The following is an 18645-nucleotide window of genomic DNA, read 5'->3' as shown; positions in this document are numbered from 1 at the left end:
AGGAGATCACGATAGACGCGGCTAGCACAGCACACAGAGACTTGACTAGAATTAATCTCGCAGCTGCTGGTGGCTGGTCTGCAGACAGCAGCGGACTCCCCTGGTTGTTTCGACCAGCCCTTACAAGATACCAATGCAGATGTCACCCTTGATTTCCGCAGTAATACGAATGTCCGCCTTCAACGCCAACCTCACATGTACCTTCAAGCTTCCTCCCATATTCTCGATATCCTTCTTCGAGAACCCCTCGGGTATGTAATCCGGGGTGCTGTTCGAGCTAGTTGCCGGGGCCTCCTTGGCGGACTTTTCGAGTTCGCCCTGATTGCGACCGCCCGGAGCATGGTCGAAGGTGGCATCACTGGTCTCGTCCCTGCGGGCATGACACATCAGGAAGTGACCAGGAAACGTGCGAGCGATACCACAACATACTTGTATTGGGTGTCGTCCGCCATGGTCTCTCGCGGCAGTTTGACTAGATGGACTGCTTGGGGGTCTGGCTCGGAATGCCGACTTCTTGTATCAAGTGGGAGTATCAATGCGACGTCTCGTCCAGTGAGCTTTCCCACTAGCTCTCGAGTCGACTGATGTGTCTCAGGTTCGGGATCATTCAGCGTCGATGTGGACCTTCTGGCCAAAGTTGGCTCAATCGTTACTACAGCCGAAGAAATCCAAAGCAATCAAGTAGACAGGGTAAGTAGCTGTTCGGGAGGGTATTTGCACTCTTTAGTCCTCGGATGCAATAAGAAGGGACGAATAGCGTCATCGTTAAGTTCCGGTCTTGTGTTTTAGTCACTTAGCAATACCTCGTACCATGGTGACCATGCCATTCGCGTCAACAGGTTTGGATGCGCGCCTTCGATTGCTCATCCATGCAGGAACCCAGTTTGCGTTTACCTAGCGTTGACGGACCCGTTGCTGACTGCAATTCAGACTTGGAAATTATGGGCTAGCATTACGTCACCAAGATAGAACGCGTTGGTGCGCGCGACAATTGTGGTGTGATTGGATGCTGCCCCGCGTGCCCCACAGTCAGGTACGCAGCATCTTGGTTCCGTCGTACCGAAGATGGGATCCCGTAACCTTTAAACCTTGGCCAGGTTTTCGAAGCCAGCTCGACTCTGCTTATGCGCTGGGTTTCATGATGATAGGACAGGACAAGGACGGAGCAACCAAGTCTCCTATAAACGCCGACCACGAGTAAATCCGCCGAAAGGATTGTTGGGAACCCGACACCAAACTTCGGTGCTTGATGTCAACAATAGACAACGCTCTACCGGTTCGTTGGGGGTGAGCCACATTACCATACAAGTCAAGCACTTACCTTGATTGATTCCCTTTTCTGGCGATGGTGCTCTCTTTGATCACTCTTGCGGCCACCGTGCCTCTACTTGCAACAAGCACGATCCAGCTGCAAGAACAATCACAAGGCCAACAAGAAGAGGCCGAGCTCCTGCTGAAGACGGAGAAATGCCACCTCAATGGACGAGCGACAAGGAGAATGACTGCCAAACGACAAGACCAATTTAGGAACATGAGGGTCGTCCTGCAAGACGGGTATCTGCTGCTGGAGCCCAGAGCTGCAAGTCGGAAACATCCTTTCACCGGTTATCTTCTGCCGTTCCCAGAAAAATCGTACGACGGCCTGGTCAGCACGATTAATGCCAACAATATGCTCAATTGGATCTTCATCAACAAAGACACCTATCGATTACAGTATGGGGTACGTGCTGAAGCTCAGACTCAATGGACCGGTCCAATGAGACTGGTTGGCGACCACAGTGAATGGCGGGTGGCCTTCGACGGTTGGGAGGGATTTGTCGCTGTCCAAGAGGGTGAGGACTGCTGGGCCTTGTATTTTGACAAAGACGACAATGGTTTAGCAGACAAGGTGAAGGATCAGGCTGTCGTCGAGATTGAGTTACTCCGGAGCGTACTTGATGAGAATAACAAAGGGAACGCCACTGGTTGAAACATGATCCCCGGCGGAAAGGAGGTGGCTCTCAGTACGAGGTACTGCATGTACCCTCGTACCTTAGTCCAGTGAGAGCCGTTGCTGGCTGCCGAATCCTCGGCTGGGCTGCCGATCTGGCACTTCGACTCTTCGCCTCTTTCGGGAACATGTCGAGGACGCGTTCTCATATGTCCCATGTCATCAGCTCCCCCATGCCCTTCCCCGTGCACACATTAACGCAACGCAATCGCCAAAGATATGCATACAAGCCTCGTCGCGGGTCCGCTTCAGTCTGCATCTATGATAGCCGGCATCTCAAAGAAAAGGCAAAGAGGGTAGATTGAGCACAGCAAAGGTGAACCGAGTCAGAACAGTGTGGTCGGTGGCATCGTAGATGATCTAGCATCATCGCGACAGGGGCTGAGGACGAGTTTGCTTCGCCGTGCGAATTCCTCTGCTACAACGACTCCACCACGCGATTTTCAGCCTGATCACAAAAGTTCCTGTCATCTCTCCGCCCTCCAACCGCCTGTTCGGTTCGCGGACATCGCAGCAAGGCCGACACGATGGCCGAATGAGCGAGTTGATGTCAACGCTCCTCCAACTTCCTCGTCGTGATGACCTTTCCCGAGCATTGCGATAAGGCCTCCTCTTGGGCTGCGGCTAGCCAGTGCATGTGGCTTACACCCGCAGCACGTCTCATTGGATGACTCGTGAAGTTGCCCTGCAGAATGTCGCCTATTTTGCAGAACTTTCCCGATTGAGATACGTTCCACCCTCCATCATTGATCTGGCCTTGAAATGTCCAGCCCCGTTGCTCAATCGTCCTTCAGCCTCAAAACCCCTCCCTTCCGTCGCTATGGAACCCATCCATCTCCTTCTCGGCCATTGTGTGTTCGATTCCCAGTGCACACTGGCGTCTCAACGGCTTGATCTGACTTCCTGCAAAAATGGATGGGCCACGTTTCGCCAGGCCAGACTTACGGCCCGGCCCAGCGCCCTACCAGTCAGCCTCATCATTAGGGCGACCGTCTGGTTCGCAGGCCGGCAGCTCGTCCGATGTTCCCCTATTGCACAGCCGTAACGACATGAATGCTCCTGAACCTGTGTTACCTCCCCATGAAAACTCCACGGAAGCTGGATCTGACTTACCCAGGCATAGCTCAGGTCAGTATGCTGTTCACAACCAGAGAATAGACTAACTCGACCCTCCAACAGTCCGATTGACAGCCTTCTCCGACACCAATGACGAGCGTCTCGCGGAGTTAAACTTCTGGCCCCCAATCTTGAAATGGTACTCGACGGTTTTCCTGACAGCCTTGTATCTTGGAACGTCCGGCGCAATTGTGGCACTCTGGCTCGCCGCAGGAACCAACGGGCAATACCACTTGTCGAGCGAGAACGTACGCATGATATCACGCTACTTCCCATCCGCCTTGGGTACTCTCAATGTTATCCTCTTCCGTCACCTGGTTCGCGAATTTATCAGAATGAAACCATTTATTGCGATGGCAGACCAGCCGGGGAAGCCTAGCCCTGGACAACGGCCGAGCAAAAGTGTCAGCGGGGCTTTCTTCCCATGGCAGGACTTTTCCGTGACGCGGGGACTGACGTCGACCGTCTCTCTATTCTGCCAATTCATGGTTGGTTTCATTGTCAGCTTGAAGGTCGCGCTGCTTGCAAGTGGGCCTGCGCAAGATGGCGGTCCGGGCTGGACTCTGACGATTCGAGTATGGCCGGCCTTCTTTTTGATCATTGGCCATATCGTCATGACCGCTTATGTGCTCTGGGTCGCGTGTCTGAACGCTGGAAAGTCGACTGGCCTCAGATGGGATCCGATCACCATTGCTGACTACTGTGCTCTGTTTGCCGGATGTAATGTTGCAGGATACTTCTCGGCGCTTGAGTTACTCCATAACCGCACTGCCAAACACGTGTTATCGACGAATCATCTGTTTCGACTGGGCTATTGGAAGAAGGAGACCCCCAGATCGCGCGAGAGTATAGTGTATGGCATTGGCACAACATACAGTGCAGCAGGTACAGGTTGCGGAGTCCTGGTCATCAATGCACACTGACAACTTTCCAGAGCTTACCTTGGATATCTATAAGCCGAGCTTGTATGAACAGATGATGGGATACAACAATGCTCCCAGCCCGGTCGACGACTGTGGGAACTATCGAAACACCAACTTACCTGCGCCTTGCAATCAGGGTTCTTGGCCAAGCTGTGAACATTATCCCTACCGCCACAGTCCTGGTTGCGGGAAGGGTTGGATTGTGTTTGCATGGCTGCTGGTTGCGACGGCTCTCGGTCTCGCGATCTTTGGCCTTATCAATGGCGTCGTGTTCCAGGGGTTCCCTCTGCCAAAAGACTGGAGTCTCCCCTCGAACATGTCCGTCAGTGCCGGGCATCACACGATCGAGCTGCCACCCATTGACCCCACGGACCCGGAGTCGCAGCTTGTTGCGTATGCCTTGGTCTTCCGCTCAGCGCCAGTATACGTGGCAGGGCTGTTCACTGGTACCATCGTCGAATGGGTCGATCTGAACATGCGATTCATGCAACCATTCATCAACATGTTTGGTGAAGCCGGTAAAGCTGGCAATGCCGCCGACACTGTCTTGCTGGCATATATCACCACATCGCCACTTCAAGTCCCCATAACAGCAATCGACAAAGGTCATTATCGCGTCGCGGCATTCTCGACCCTGAATACCCTTTCACCGCTCTTCCCCATCTTTATCGGTGGCCTCTTGACGTTGACCGACGAACGTGAAACCAACACAGTGATGTTCAACTTTTCGCTGTCGGCATATGTTGGCATCATGGTCTTCCTTTCTGCGTGGTTCATCGCCATACCTTTCGCGTATCCCATCCAGAAGCGGCTCCTTCCGCGCCAATTCTACAGTATGGCTGATTTGATGGCAATGTGCCACAAGTCCACCTTCCTCCAGCGGCCCTACCTCGACCTTGCAGACCAAAGGCGCACTCCATCCAAGGACATCATGGAGGCTCGCATCCTCCTTTCAGGCGATAGGTTCATGTTTGGCCACTACGCGGATGACGAGGACAAGAAACATATCGGGTTCGATATACACAGCACCATAGATTTCGAAACGGGCAGCATCAAAGACACGCGGCTTGTCGAGACTGTCACGCCCGAAGGGGAGATCAAGATGATCATAAGTCAAGCGGCCCGTAGAGCGACGACCTTGTTTGGTGACCCTACGGGAAGCCAAACAAGCACTAACAGGTTCATTGCTTGGCTCCGCCGGATGCTGCACAAACAACGCAGGGCTCGAGCGGAAACCGAGATGCGGGCCATGCGACCAGTGGCCAGTGCGACGGGGTCCAGTCTAGAAGAACAACGAGACGTTCGGCAGCGGGTGCCGGTCGCTCTGGCCTCGCTCGGTGGAAGGGCTACTTGAACTTGGCAGATTTTGTAATGGATTGAGACTGCTTGAATACCTTGACCGGGATGGATTGGGGTTTGGGCATTCTTCGTGAGTAGGCTGGCAAACCAATAGCAGGTCGCAGTAGTTGCACAAACCGATGCATCAGTCATGGGGGCTCGCCATTCAGGTACCAAGCCTGCGGGATAGCGACTACCCGATTGATGCTACTCAAGCCAAAAGCTGTAGGCATCCAGTCATCAGCTGAGATCTCAGTGACCAATCGATGTGGAGTTGTTTCCTTCTTGAGCCGAAAATGGTGGAAGAAATCGAGCCTGTCGGTGCAAGTCGTGGGACCCGTTGATGGTCAAGACAAAGGAAATGATGGATGGGGCTGTAACGTGGTGTATGGTATCTAGCAACTATGGAATGATAGTCATGACTGTGGTGGAAATGAAGGTAACAGTGCCAAGGCGCTAGGGGCCTCACACCGTCGTCGGCCTTGCCCGCCTGAACCAAGGCACCACAGTACGGAATACGAGGTACACTGTAAGACAAAGTGCCTTTAGCACAGTTCATTCTGCCCCGAACCTTGATAGCCTGACCTACTTACAGCAACCCACAGTAGTAGAACTAATGCCATGGCTCGCTACCAGATCATCGTGTGCAAGCGGAAACTTTTCCTTTCTCGCATTTGCAGTGTGTCCTACAGCCACTCATTACGGACGAGTCCAACACGCTCATTTCTCGACATTGCATACAATGCTCTTAGATCGACACAGATAGCGGCCTCTTGCGACTCGTCCACCGGCAGGCCTCGGTGATGGACCGCTTCCGGCTGGGAGGATATTCGCGTCTCGGCTTCAGCAGCCTCAAGACGAGGCAGAACACCAGTGAAATCGAGTTGATCACCTCTCGCAACTCGCAAGCATTCTCCCACCACGACCCCTCCCCAAACGCACCGTTTATCGTCCCGTCGGAAATCATACAGTCTGAAGAGAAGGGACAAACTTTGAACACACATTGGGACCCTTTCTTCTTGAGGAGTTGGGTATTGATCGCATTTGCTGTATTCTTCTCTGCAGTCATTGCTGCACTTCAAGTGGTCTACAGCTTTTCGCAGCGCAATCATGGAATTGCGACGAGCAGTGACGACCATCACTACTTATGGACGTATGGCCCCACGGCTGTCTTCGTGGTTGTGACGGTCCTCTGGCGCCAGGTCGACTATGCCACCAAATCCCTCCAGCCATGGGCGAATATGGCCATGGGTCCGCAGCCAGCCAAGAACAGTCTTCTCCTGGATTATGTTACTCCGCTTCAGATCTTGTCATTTTGGAGGTCACTGAAGAGGCGCCATTTCGCGGTCAGTATTGGCATCGGCGTTTTCGTTCTTATCAAGGTCATCACAGTGCTTAGCACCGGCATATTCAGCTTGCAGTCTGTCCAGAGGAACGATGTGCCAACTTCGATGGCGCTGAACAACACCTTCGATGGCACAAGCTTTCAGCATGCCGCAGCCGTGGATTCGAGGGCAGCTTTCGTGGCGTATGGTCACAGGCAGTACAATATCAGTTTACCGATCGGCAGCACGGATCAGTACACTGTCCAGGGATTCGCTCCGAGCGCGGGGCTCGTCAACGGTAGCTTGACATACTCTGCACCCGTTGACGTGTTCAGCGCCAGTCTTACTTTGTGCGAGACCGGCCAAATCAACTACACTACGTCTTATGGTCGAGGCAATACGCCGGTGGCCGCTTGGTACAACAGTACCGTGACTCTTCCCGGCTGTCAAATCTTAGGCGCATATCTCGATGCTCCGGATTGGTATTACCAACAAAACGATACCGTTCACCGCTTTGGCTATCGAGCATCTTTTCAGAATGTGACCTGTTCAAATCTCGCACCAACCGACCCTACCAGGTTTCGCTTTATGATCGCGGCAGCCTATTCAGAGGGGGCAGGGCAAAACGACAACACACTGCTCAATTCTTCCAATATTGTTTGTATTCCTTCCTATTCGGTGCAGTCAGCCATGGTCACACTCGACACGCAAGGCAACGTGAAGTCTGTCAATGTGACCGGAAAAGCTCGTACAATCGATGGACTCAGTGCCGTGGATATCGCTGATGGCGTTCTGTCAACTAGCCTGCAAGCCTCTTCAATCTCCGACGCTTCATCTTCTGATCTTACACTAGATGTCTTCACGACCATGATGCAGCAGGAGACAACCGACTTCAGTACGAAAGATCTTCTTGATCCGGCTTACTTGAACAGCACCGGAAATCTGGTCTTCGGGAAGGTTGTTGCGCAACTCGCAAACTTGTATCTGCTTTCCGAGAGCACGGAGGATCCGCAGACGATCGTCGAAGGTACGATCGCAAAAGATGAGAGTCGACTGACCGCTAGGCAGACGCCAATCCGAATCATGCAAGCTGTCACCGCTGTAATGCTCCTGCTTGTTGTGGTCATGTTGTTTATACGCCCGCGAGGGGTTGTGCCAAGGAGCGTCGATTCCATTGCAGCCGTTGCAGCAATCCTTGCTCGAAGCCCAGAGCTGGAGGCGCGTCTTCGCGGCTCCGGACACAAGAGCTTGGATGACCTCCGCGAGATCCTCGCTCCGCATAAGTACCAGACCAGGACCGGGTATGAGGATGGAGCCCGGAGTTTCTCCATTCGCATTTCCAGCAGAACTGGAACCGAGCTAGCCAGAGTCCCAACCCAGGACGGCTCAGTGCCTCGCAACATCAAATGGATTCAGCCATTCATACTGTGCCGGATCGGCATCTCGCTCACTATTTTGGCCTCTGCCGCCGCCATCCTTGCCGTCGAAGTCCTCTTGTCGCAGTCCCAAAAGCACAATGGCCTTGGCGCTGTAGACGAGGGCAGTGCGACTAGGTACTCGTGGCTCTATGTGCCGGTCTTGGTCTTCCTCCTGTTGGCCACGTTGTTCAACATCATGGACTTCGAAGTCGAATTCACCGAATCTTTCCACGCTCTGGCGAAAGCGGACTGTGACGCGAGATCCTCCATGCTCTGGTATCCATTACGACACATGTCGGTACATGCCACCTATAGCGGCCTGAAACACAGCAGATTTGCCTTGACTGCAGCCTCAGCCTCTGCCATTCTAGCACCTCTTCTGACCGTCGTAGTGTCAGGGCTCTACACTACCAAGCCGACAATCCAAGGGATACGGGTGGGAGTCAACGCGTTGGATTGGTTCAACACCACGACTTTGGAAGACGGTTCCACGAACATCCCCTCCCTCGTCATTGAAGGCAACATGTCGTATCCCCAATGGACATTCTCTGAACTAGCGATTCCCAGACTGACTCTTGTCGGCGACAACGCGAACCAGCTGCTTGTCCAAGGTGGCTCCCTTTCTGTGAATACGCCTGCGGTACGAGGAGGTGTAGAATGCAATGTTGTTCCTCAGGATCGCATCCTCAACAACACCATGATGGCTGGGTACATCAGCTCGAACATTAGTACGCCTGATGGTTGTGGGAACTATGCATTCGGAGACGGACCTAGTCTTTGGCTCGGTACCAGCGTCCCAGTGCCTGTCAATTCCTCGGGCTACTTTGGTTCTTCATTGGTACTTGGCTTCCTCGACACTTGTCCCACACTTGCATTGTACTACGGGCATGTCGCCAACAACGAGATTGGGAACTTCACTGCTCTACTGTGCACGCACTACTTGGAGCGAGTCCAGGCCAACGTGACCTTTGATCTCCCGGGCTACTCCATCTCCACTGAACCGACGTTGTACGAAAACTCGGTCGCCAAATTTTCCAGTTTCTACGTTGGGTTTCCGACGCTGCAGGTCTTGAACGTGACTTCCGCTAACGATGAGCTGGACGACACTTTCAATGCTATGGTGTATGGCAGGGACGGCATTCCGACAAACGAGCTTCTGAATGATACCACGCTGATCGAATCATATACGCACTTATACCGACAGTACATAGCACAAGTTGTCAACATCTACCTTCGAGCGGATTTTTCCACCTTGTCGAATAACGCAATTGAAACGGTCGTCAATCCTTTGGAGGCGTTCTACACGAATCCACAGCATTACAGGCTCAAGCAATCGCCACTGTCGACTCATTTGCTGGTCGGCGTTGTCGGTGCGTTGTTGCTTTGTGCATTAGTCGTCTTCGTCACGATTGATATGCGCAATGTCTTACCGAAGCCCATCGGGAGCATCGCCGCCGTGGCAAGCTTGCTAGCAGGCTCCCGCATCGTCAATCCCAGATCCGGCCTGGTTCCCCCCGGATCCGAGTACTGGTCAGATGAGGAATGGGAGAAGAGTGGTGTGTGGCAAAGTGAGATGTTCCGCATGGGATGGTGGGACAAATTCCAGGAGCCGGCCGACTCGTGGAGGAGAGGAACGACGTCGAGAAGTGATGTGAATCAATTACATTCATCTAGCGACGAAGAAAGAATTGAACTTCCGGCATCGTTCAGGATTGATGCCCGGCCCAGATAATGACTGAGATGATTTTGTATGAGAGATAGAATGAGGTACATACTGTGTACTGTGGACATATTTGACATTGTACTGACCATCGTGACCATTTCGGCTACGAGGCCCCCATGTGGTCCTTCTCTGTGTCCTTGCGTGCCTTCGGATTTATGATCGTATTCAAAGGTGTCCAACAAATAATTTGACCGCAATCAGAGACAGATGATTGGCGGGACTCGACGGGCACTTGGCTCTACCTACATACAGTCTCGACAGTACAATGCCCGACTCGCACTCTGCATGTACGTTCTGCTTCTTGCTGCCAAGGGCTCAGTGCTTGGAACCCTTGAACGCTGGAATCACATTGCTGGTTGTGGTGAATGGGAGGCTGTCATCATAGAGAAAGGAAGCTGTCGTCTACACTACCTGATCGATTGAGCGCCGTCAGTGGTAGCCTTGCCCTCTCAGATCATCTATCAAAGATGAGACTGAGAATGCATCAGTGTTCTTAGTGATAAATTGGCTCGACTACACGCTAATGGTGTGGACGCCAGTGTGGGCGGCTTGGAAGCTCGAGCGATTCGCTTCAAGAAGGTCGGAGTTGTCCATCGAGTTCGGCTTTGGTCCCCTGGAACACGACGTGGCACTTTTGTCGATATCTACAGCGCAGAGATCCGCAACCACATTACCTGCAACGAAAGACGCGGATAATACGTGTCGCTCAGAATAGACTTGGATCGAAATCTTTACCATCGAATGTGCACGACTGCAGTCTGTGTCTCTGGGCTCAATACTGCAGACATTAGACATTCCAATTCAACCAGCGCGGTATCACCATGGCGAATCGTGGCCGCACGCTAGATCCTGACGTATTTTCCATCAAGGACCTGAAAGAGAGAGCATCGAGAAAAACTGCCCAGGATGTATCGAGGTAAGTTTAGTACTTTAGTCATTGCCGGACGCCAGACCAACACTCCACTGAGAGTATTTCCATGAAGGCGCCATGGACATGATAACGTGAGTAAGTCCACAGTCAAGGTCCAACCGCATCAAGCATGTAAAGCCGCCAACACAGTATGTTCGGCAGCCTTCGAGACAACGAGGCTGCCTTTAACAGATATCGCGTCAGGCCTCGAAGCCTCCGAAACGTGTCCGTCGTTGATACTACGACGACGATTTGGGGAAGTCAAGTGCTGTTCTCGTTCGGATTCTCGCCTGCAGCGATGCATCGAATTACCCATCCGGACGGAGAAGTCGGCACGCCAAAGGTTTGTGCAGCACTGAATATTGGTATGGGGCTCAGCGCGTACCCGAATGACTTGCTGGAAGATGTCATTGAGCAGGCTGAGGGGAAGACGAATCCGTATGCCGTGCAGGTCATTCTGTTGAAGAGTCAGCACCTGACTACAAGGTTGCTGAAAAGAGCCGAGAGTGAGTGTAGTCCCTGGGGCTGAGCGGGCCATATCAAGTATCCGGGTCTGAGAGGTTTGTTGCACTTTGCTGACCACAGCTCCAGAGGCTGGATATAAAGCCATCCTGCTAACAGTAGACGCCCCATTCCTGGGGCGGCGTCTGATTGAATTTCGGAACGCATTCTGCATGCCCAAGGGCACCACGTATCCAACTATCGCGCCCGGGGTAGATTTGAGCAATTTGGAAGAAGGAGGGGATAATGAACTGGCATACGGTACGGTCCACCGCTTTGGGTTCGATTCAGATGGTTAGTGATGCTCTCGGAGTGCTGATAGAGTACCGGAAAATGGTGTGGATTGGGAACAGGCGATCTGCTTCGTAAAGAGTCACACAAACCTGGAACTCTGGATCAAAGGACGTGAGTCATTTGCTCTTGGTGATAGAGCCACAGTGGTGACGGTCGCCAAGTGTACACAGCCGAAGATGTCGTGACGGCCATCCAATCTGGTCTGGACGGCGTCGTGATCTCGATTCATGGCGGCAGGCAACTTGACGGCGTCCCGGCGACCCTGGACGCCTGGCGAGAGTGTGCCCCCGTAGCGAAAGGAAAGATCAAAATTGCCATCGATGGAGGCATCCGACGTGGAATCGACATCTTCAAGACCCTCGCGTTGGGTGCCAGCTTTTGCTTTTCCGGAAGGATCCCAATCTGGGGCCTGGCTGTAAGTTTGCGGGTTGCGGAGAGAGTCCGTTTGCTGCTCTAACGAGATGTTAAAGTACAACGGCCACAAAGGCGTCGAACTGGACAAACAGCTTCTGTACGACGAATTCAGGTTGACCATGGGACTCGCCGGGTATGTCAGACTGCTGAAGCATTTCCTCTGTAACGCGCCCACTGATGGCCAGTGTAGGTGCAAAAGCATTGCCGAGATCAATCGTGGACATCCGTCAATCCTGCAGAGCAATGGTGTTCTTGCAAAGCGCTGATGGAGATTACTCGCGAATCAGTGCGAGACGAATGCTACAGCCATGGTAGTAGCATTTGGGCATGTTCAAGCAGTTGCAGCTCCTAGAATCAAATGCAAACTCGTAGAGTGTCAAAGGAATATCTGGAGGCGATGTCTGGAGGTAACATGTTAGTGATTGTGGTTGCGACAATTGTGGCATCTTCCGCGCTCCACCTTGTCAAGGGTCCCGTTGTCCTTCTGCGCTTCCTGCCACGACTCCTCCAGTCCTTCAGTGGGCGAAGCACTCTTTCGATCATCACCTGCACCCTGCCGCCTCAGTACCAGACGCACACTCGACTTCCTCACGTGTAAATGTCTTCATAACATTCTGTCTTGCCCGCGGCGAACATGGACTCCTCATCGTCTCCCAGTCCTCCGCCGCAAGGGCACCCTCCGCTGGAGAAAGACCATGTCAACCTGCGCGTCACGTATCTGGTGACAGGGGACCCACGGCCTCCTCATTCCCTGGGAAATGTGCATCTGAACACCACCATCGCAGATTTGAGGGCAAAGATTCGGTCCGAGCTGCCAGAGCACCCTGCTCCGACTGAGCAAAGGCTCATCTACCAGGGCCGTCCTCTGCTTAGAAACGAAGCCACCTTGCGGGATGTGCTGAGAATCGAGGTACGTTTCACCGACAACTTCGACGGTCTTGTCTAGTCTAACTGTTTCTTTAGCCTGGACAAGAAGCTGGTCCACTTCCATTTACCATCCACATCGTAATACAAAGCCCTCAACCTACTCCTCAACCTCCTCCTCCAGCGGCTCTTCCTGCGATGCATCCACATCTACCTGCCGATGTTGCCAACCCATTGCGAGCGGCCGAGCACTCCGCAAACAGACTGCAAGAGTCGCTTGTCCGGATCCAAGAACAGATCGAGGCGAATCGAGCAGATCTAAGATCGGTGCAACAGAGAATAGCTTTTCAACACACGAATCTGGCTGGTCCTCCCATGGCTGCTCATGGCCATGTTAACGGTCAGCCGCTGCCCAATATCTTGCCGCCTGGCTTCCCCATGAACCTGCCATTCGGACTACCATTTGCGCCGCAGCCACAACTTCCACTACCTCCTACTCGGACACCACATCATCCTGGACAGCCTGCAAATACACCTCCAGCATCACTTGCACAGCACCGCCCGACTGGGGGCACCTCCACGCCGAATCCCGCGCAGCAGAACGGCCAGATACCATATCCTCAACGTGTGACCGTGGTTACTGAAACAGTGAGTATCCAGAACCAAGCCCACCGTCCATCCTCTGCACCTGGACAGCGCCCTCCAATGCCATCCCAGCAACGAGGAAATGTCCCCTCCCACACGCCACAGACCGACAGCTCGACGCCTGCTCCAGTCCTGCCACCTCCCGGCTGGGATTATTCGACCCCAACGACTTTACCGCCTCTGCCTGTCCCGCGACCCTTTGCGCAGCCCCTTGTGAGCACTTTACACCCATCGACCGCTACAGCATGGCTGATGTCCTCACCCACTGGGCCGAGAGCGTTGCTTTTCGCACCGGGCCACGGTTACTTCTCTTCCTTACCACCTGTGGCTACTCAACAACAGCAGGCTGGTGGAGCACTAAACCCCGAGACTCGAACGAGCGATACGAATCCCATGCCTGTGCCTGGAGTGGGTCAAGCGGCCGATCGGGAGCAACAAGGTGGGGATCGCGCAGTAATCAGAGCCGACCAGCTTCAGCCTGCAGGAGCACTGGCTCAAGCACAGCAAAACGGGCAAGAAAATGACCTGTTCGCGTTTCTTATCAATCGGGGATGGCTGTTCCTGAGGCTCTACTTGTTCATGTTCGTCTTCTCTGAACCCGGAACGTGGAAACGTTGGCTCATGATCATTGTGGCCGCAATCGTCTGTCTGCAGCCCCGAGATGGCCCATTCACTCGCTTGATGAGGGCAGCTCGTCGACACTTTGACTCCCTTGTCGGTCCACCACCACGGCCTGGAGCTGTAGCTCCACAGCGTGTTGATGCGGCAGGTCAAGAAGCTCCTGCGCAGAGGCCGGCGAATGTTCGTGGCGCCGTCCAGATGACCCCGCAAGAGGCAGCAGCACGACTCATAGCAGGGCGACAGAACAACCAAGACCGCCCGCCACGCTTCTGGAGAGACGCGTTCTACCGCGTTGAACAGAGTATGGCTCTGTTTCTAGCAAGTCTGATCCCAGGCGTAGGTGAGCGCCATGTCAGAGCAAGAGAAGAGCAACGACGGGAAGAGGAAAGAAGGCGCGCTGAGGCGGCGGCGGCAGCAGCGGCAGCAACGGCAGCAGCGGAGAACCAGAATCTGCCACAGGAAGAAACACAAGTCAATGACCCAGAGAGGCAATCTGCAGTAGACAAATCGGAGGTCAACCACCCCGAAAATGGAGAGCAGAGTACTTCGAGTTCCGTGCAAGCCAGGCAGGAAGATGGTGCTGGAGAGCTGCGGAATAGGACGTAATGATGGGGAATTGCACGGCAGGACGGGCGGAGACTCAGGATGAACTTTGTATACTATCACGATGCCGAAGCCGGCTATGTATTTGTTTTGGAAGCGGAAAATCTTTATGCGCTCTGATAAAGGCATCGGTCTTCGTCGTCTCGTCGTCTACGCCTGGTGTAGTGTGTAGCTCGCCAATTCGAGGTCCTTTCCGCCAGCCCGATTCGGTCTCTTGGGAGCTGCGTCATTGTGCAGCATGAAGAAGACAAGACACTGACGCTGTTCTTGCTTTCCACTCACTCACTGCACTCGGACTGCCCCGACTCTACTTTGTCAACTGACCATGCCATGATGCGACAATGGCTGCCACGACAACTCGAGTAGGCAGATCGTGTCTCTACCGCCGGTCGGCGCGTGACTTCGATGGAGGACGATTCTTGATTGAAGCTCTGTGCCATCCTTCACAAGCGCATCTCCCACTCCACCTAAACGTCCGCCTTCGACCACCGTCACAATCATACCCACAATTACCATCACAACCGCAATCACAGCAGCGACGATGCTTTTCCAACACAAGGAGGCTATTTGAAGAACAAAAGGAACAAAAAAGCAAAAGCAACCAGAGGTTCACATCCCGGCTGGGCAAAGCATGGCGTTCCACAAAGATAGAATGGAAGCCCATCCCCATCGGCCTGGGCATCGCCTTCCTGGGTCTCTTCCAGTTTGCGCGCATGCAAAGAAGCCGAGAAGGCCACGGTGCGTACGGCGACGAACCGCCCCCTCCGAAGCGGCAGAGGGTGTATCCGTCTGGCGGCGGCTGGCAGGTCCAAATCATGTCGACGCTGCCTCTCAAGGCCATCTCGCGCGTCTGGGGCCGCTTCAACGAGCTCACGATCCCTTACTACCTGCGCGTGCCCGGGTTCAAGCTCTACGGCTGGATTTTCGGGGTGAATTTCGACGAAGTGGCCGAGCCGGATCTCCGCGCGTATCCGAACCTGGCTGCCTTCTTTTACAGGGAACTCAAGCCGGGGATTCGTCCGCTAGACCCCAATCCCAATGCTATCCTTTCCCCAGCAGACGCCAAGGTTCTGCAGTTCGGCACCATCGAGAATGGCCAGGTCGAGCAGGTCAAAGGCATGACGTACAGCGTTGATGCCCTCCTAGGGAAAATCGCGCCGCAGTCGCCGAACCCACAGGCCCCGTCCAACATCTTTGGCACCTCGTCTTCCAAAGTCAAGGACACTCTACAGCCGCAGTCCAAAGCAGACACCTCGGAAGACATTTCGGGGGATGAAGAGTTCGCCAACATGAACGGCATCTCGTATACCCTGCCGGGCCTGTTCTCTGGTGGCCCGTCGGCGTCATCATCCCCGGACAAAACTCCGACGCCCAGCCGCGACGCATCCACAAAATCGGCCCCCTCCTCCGAAGCCGCCGTCTCCGCCGACCTGGCGAGCCAGCAACAACCATGGTGGTCGCCCTTTTCCCAGCCCGCGCGCTCGTCCAGTTTGTATTACGCGGTCGTCTACCTCGCCCCGGGAGACTACCACCGCTTCCACTCGCCGGTGAGCTGGGTATGCACCACGCGCCGGCACTTCGCGGGCGAACTGTACAGCGTGAGTCCGTACGTCCAGCGCACGCTCCCGGGCCTGTTCACGCTGAATGAGCGGGTCGTGCTCCTGGGCCGCTGGAAACACGGCTTCCACAGTTACGTGGCGGTGGGCGCGACGAACGTCGGCTCCGTCGTCATCAACTTCGACAAAGAGTTGCGCACGAACTCGCTGACCACGGATACCGAGGCCGATCGCCAGGCCGCGCTGGCCGCGGAGCGCGGCGAACCCTACTCGGGCTTCAGCGAGGCAACGTACCAGAACGCGAGTAAGATCCTGGGCGGCCACGCGCTGCGCAGGGGCGAGGAAATGGGCGGGTTTCGGCTGGGGAGTAGTATCGTGCTGGTGTTTGAGGCGCCCGCGGGCAAGGAGGGTAGGCCCGGCTTGAAGTGGGCGGTCGAGAAGGGCCAGAAGATCAAGATGGGCCAGGCTCTGGGGTATGTGGTGGATGAGGAGGAGTAGTAAGTAGTGAGTAGTGAGTAGCCTGACTACAGTGGTCACTCCTGGTGTACAAAATAGTGCCTGAAGACATGATGTTCTTGTGCTCGCAGAGGCTTTGTCGTTGCCTCGGCGGTCTCGCCGTGTCCTACAGTTGGCATTGGATCCTTCTGCACGGTCGCAGTCGATACGACTTAGTTTCATGGTGTATCGTCTCCAACGGCAGCAACAAGCTACAGCCGTTGGTGTATCACTGTGCGTGTGAAATGACAATGAATCTCACGCCCTGAATAGCGCCGAGGCAACGACTTACTGCTCGTCACCCTAATTGTAACTTTATACCTATCCATGAAGACTACTATCAGGGCTTTCGCCCGCCAGGTGCCAGCACCAGCACCAGCACCAGCACCAATGACCACACCAACGAGACATGCCAGCTCCAGTCTCATTACCATGTTGTTGCCGCCCACGCGGCCACGGCCAACCAAGAAAAGGCTCCCGCCACCAGTAACACCACCACCGCTCTCTCAATGGCTCGCGCCATGGCGGCATCCGTTGGATGCACACAGCAGACAACGCCCTCCTCTCTCCCCACCAGAACCCGCGTCAACTCTGCCACAGCCGTCGTGGCCAGAGGGCCTCCCTCTCCCATCGAGTGGATCAACATCCACCCGCCCGGCAGGTATGCCACCACACCAAACACCAACAGCAGGGTGCCAGCTGTACGCTGGACGACCCGCTCGTCGACGCTGATGGGCGCCTCATTGCAGACCAAGACCGCCCGACAATTCTCCAAGCTGGAATACTCGGAGATGTTGCTGGTGCCGCCTAGGAGCTGAAGAACTCGGCGCGCAGGCTGGCTCCTGATTCGAGCCGGTTCGTCGTCATCGTTTGAGTAATGACTACCAGAAGTTGAGGCATCGGCGACGCGCAGTCGGTTGAGAGTGGTCGAACTGGAGGAGATGTTTGCCAGGCTACTTCCAGTAGTTCGAAAAGCTCGATGGTCCAACAGGCTGTGACTATCGATGAACTGTTGAGCGGTTTCCAGTCCATGGCGCAGGCGCCGACTGTCTCGAAGGAATCGAGAAACGTCACCATCATTCAGTGTGTATCCGCCTTCGTAGAGATGCTGCGCCAACAATGCTTCGTCCTGAGTCATGTACGGGGGTATGATGTTGTGGCTGGTACAGGAGTCTGTCTTCAAGCCTGGAATGAGAGTTTCAAAAGTCGTCGCAGGTTGAACGGCCTCAATGGGTCCTTGGACATGATCTCCGCCATTGCCAGGCGCGCTTCCGTCGTGATAAAAGGCAAGATCAGAGCGTTTAGTTCTCACATCGCCATCATTGAGAATATTTGTGCCGAGATAGGGTAGCTTAAATGTCGAATTGTTTGCTACCACTCGTGGTGCTTCTTCGGTTGACGAGTTCATGGTGCTCGGTGATATGTATGTCCGGGCACAAGCGTTGTCAAGGATCTTGGGAAGGAGAGAGCTTGAAGCGATAGCAGGGGCTGCCACCAACACAGAGTGGTGCCCCGGAAGAGACTGAGAGTTGTCGTAGCTCGAAGTGATGTGGTTCAAAGGTCTCGAAGTCTGGGTTGAAGGATGAAGCGGACTGCCGAAAGAGGCGCGTGCAGGGTTCGAGCAACGGCGATGACCGTCAGCGGCTTTTATCTGTGTCGCTGTAGATTCTGATCCCGGTTGCCTCGTCTTCTTTTCTCTATTACCCGCTGAATTGTCTCTGTGTCTCAGCCGGTCAGGGACAAGTGGATCAAGAGCATGGTTCAGCTGGTCTTTGTGGTGAAGATGAGGGCGCTGTCTGGACGGTTTGGACTGTGTCGAATTTGAGAGCGGATCCCAAGGCGATGCAGGAGTTCTGCCGGTCATGCTTGAGCTGCATGTGTCGACAGTCTTTCTCTTCCGCAGGCGAAA

General features: G+C 54.3%; 8 protein-coding genes across 8 annotated transcripts; 6 read left to right on the top strand and 2 right to left on the bottom strand.

The window, feature by feature from the left end:
- Positions 1 to 120: 120 nt before the first annotated feature.
- A1O7_02705 (uncharacterized protein) lies at positions 121 to 452 on the bottom strand (the record flags this gene model as incomplete). The annotated part of the gene is made up of 2 exons (XM_007756736.1): positions 121 to 370; positions 430 to 452. The coding sequence occupies 2 exons, from the start codon at positions 450 to 452 to the stop codon at positions 121 to 123; spliced, it is 273 nt and encodes a 90-aa protein (XP_007754926.1).
- Positions 453 to 1345: 893 nt separating this feature from the next.
- A1O7_02704 (uncharacterized protein) lies at positions 1346 to 1969 on the top strand (the record flags this gene model as incomplete). The annotated part of the gene is made up of 1 exon (XM_007756735.1): positions 1346 to 1969. The coding sequence occupies one exon, from the start codon at positions 1346 to 1348 to the stop codon at positions 1967 to 1969; it is 624 nt and encodes a 207-aa protein (XP_007754925.1).
- A 1472-nt stretch (positions 1970 to 3441) lies between these two features.
- A1O7_02703 (uncharacterized protein) lies at positions 3442 to 5383 on the top strand (the record flags this gene model as incomplete). The annotated part of the gene is made up of 2 exons (XM_007756734.1): positions 3442 to 3991; positions 4041 to 5383. The coding sequence occupies 2 exons, from the start codon at positions 3442 to 3444 to the stop codon at positions 5381 to 5383; spliced, it is 1893 nt and encodes a 630-aa protein (XP_007754924.1).
- A 787-nt stretch (positions 5384 to 6170) lies between these two features.
- A1O7_02702 (uncharacterized protein) lies at positions 6171 to 9842 on the top strand (the record flags this gene model as incomplete). Its single annotated transcript, XM_007756733.1, has 1 exon — positions 6171 to 9842. One exon carries the CDS (start codon positions 6171 to 6173, stop codon positions 9840 to 9842), a length of 3672 nt encoding a protein of 1223 aa, XP_007754923.1.
- An 812-nt stretch (positions 9843 to 10654) lies between these two features.
- On the top strand, positions 10655 to 12218 carry A1O7_02701 (uncharacterized protein; the record flags this gene model as incomplete). The annotated part of the gene is made up of 8 exons (XM_007756732.1): positions 10655 to 10741; positions 10804 to 10835; positions 10906 to 11249; positions 11335 to 11505; positions 11569 to 11649; positions 11700 to 11953; positions 12009 to 12085; positions 12143 to 12218. 8 exons carry the CDS (start codon positions 10655 to 10657, stop codon positions 12216 to 12218), a joined length of 1122 nt encoding a protein of 373 aa, XP_007754922.1.
- A 368-nt stretch (positions 12219 to 12586) lies between these two features.
- Positions 12587 to 14688, top strand: A1O7_02700 (uncharacterized protein; the record flags this gene model as incomplete). The annotated part of the gene is made up of 2 exons (XM_007756731.1): positions 12587 to 12862; positions 12916 to 14688. The coding sequence occupies 2 exons, from the start codon at positions 12587 to 12589 to the stop codon at positions 14686 to 14688; spliced, it is 2049 nt and encodes a 682-aa protein (XP_007754921.1).
- A 338-nt stretch (positions 14689 to 15026) lies between these two features.
- On the top strand, positions 15027 to 16739 carry A1O7_02699 (phosphatidylserine decarboxylase; the record flags this gene model as incomplete). The annotated part of the gene is made up of 1 exon (XM_007756730.1): positions 15027 to 16739. One exon carries the CDS (start codon positions 15027 to 15029, stop codon positions 16737 to 16739), a length of 1713 nt encoding a protein of 570 aa, XP_007754920.1.
- Positions 16740 to 17163: 424 nt separating this feature from the next.
- A1O7_02698 (uncharacterized protein) lies at positions 17164 to 18144 on the bottom strand (the record flags this gene model as incomplete). Its single annotated transcript, XM_007756729.1, has 1 exon — positions 17164 to 18144. The coding sequence occupies one exon, from the start codon at positions 18142 to 18144 to the stop codon at positions 17164 to 17166; it is 981 nt and encodes a 326-aa protein (XP_007754919.1).
- Between the last annotated feature and the right edge of the window lie 501 nt (positions 18145 to 18645).

Source organism: Cladophialophora yegresii (assembly GCF_000585515.1).
Source record: "Cladophialophora yegresii CBS 114405 chromosome Unknown aczIN-supercont1.2, whole genome shotgun sequence".
Taxonomy (NCBI): domain Eukaryota; kingdom Fungi; phylum Ascomycota; class Eurotiomycetes; order Chaetothyriales; family Herpotrichiellaceae; genus Cladophialophora; species Cladophialophora yegresii.
This window is presented reverse-complemented; position numbering and strand designations above follow the sequence as displayed.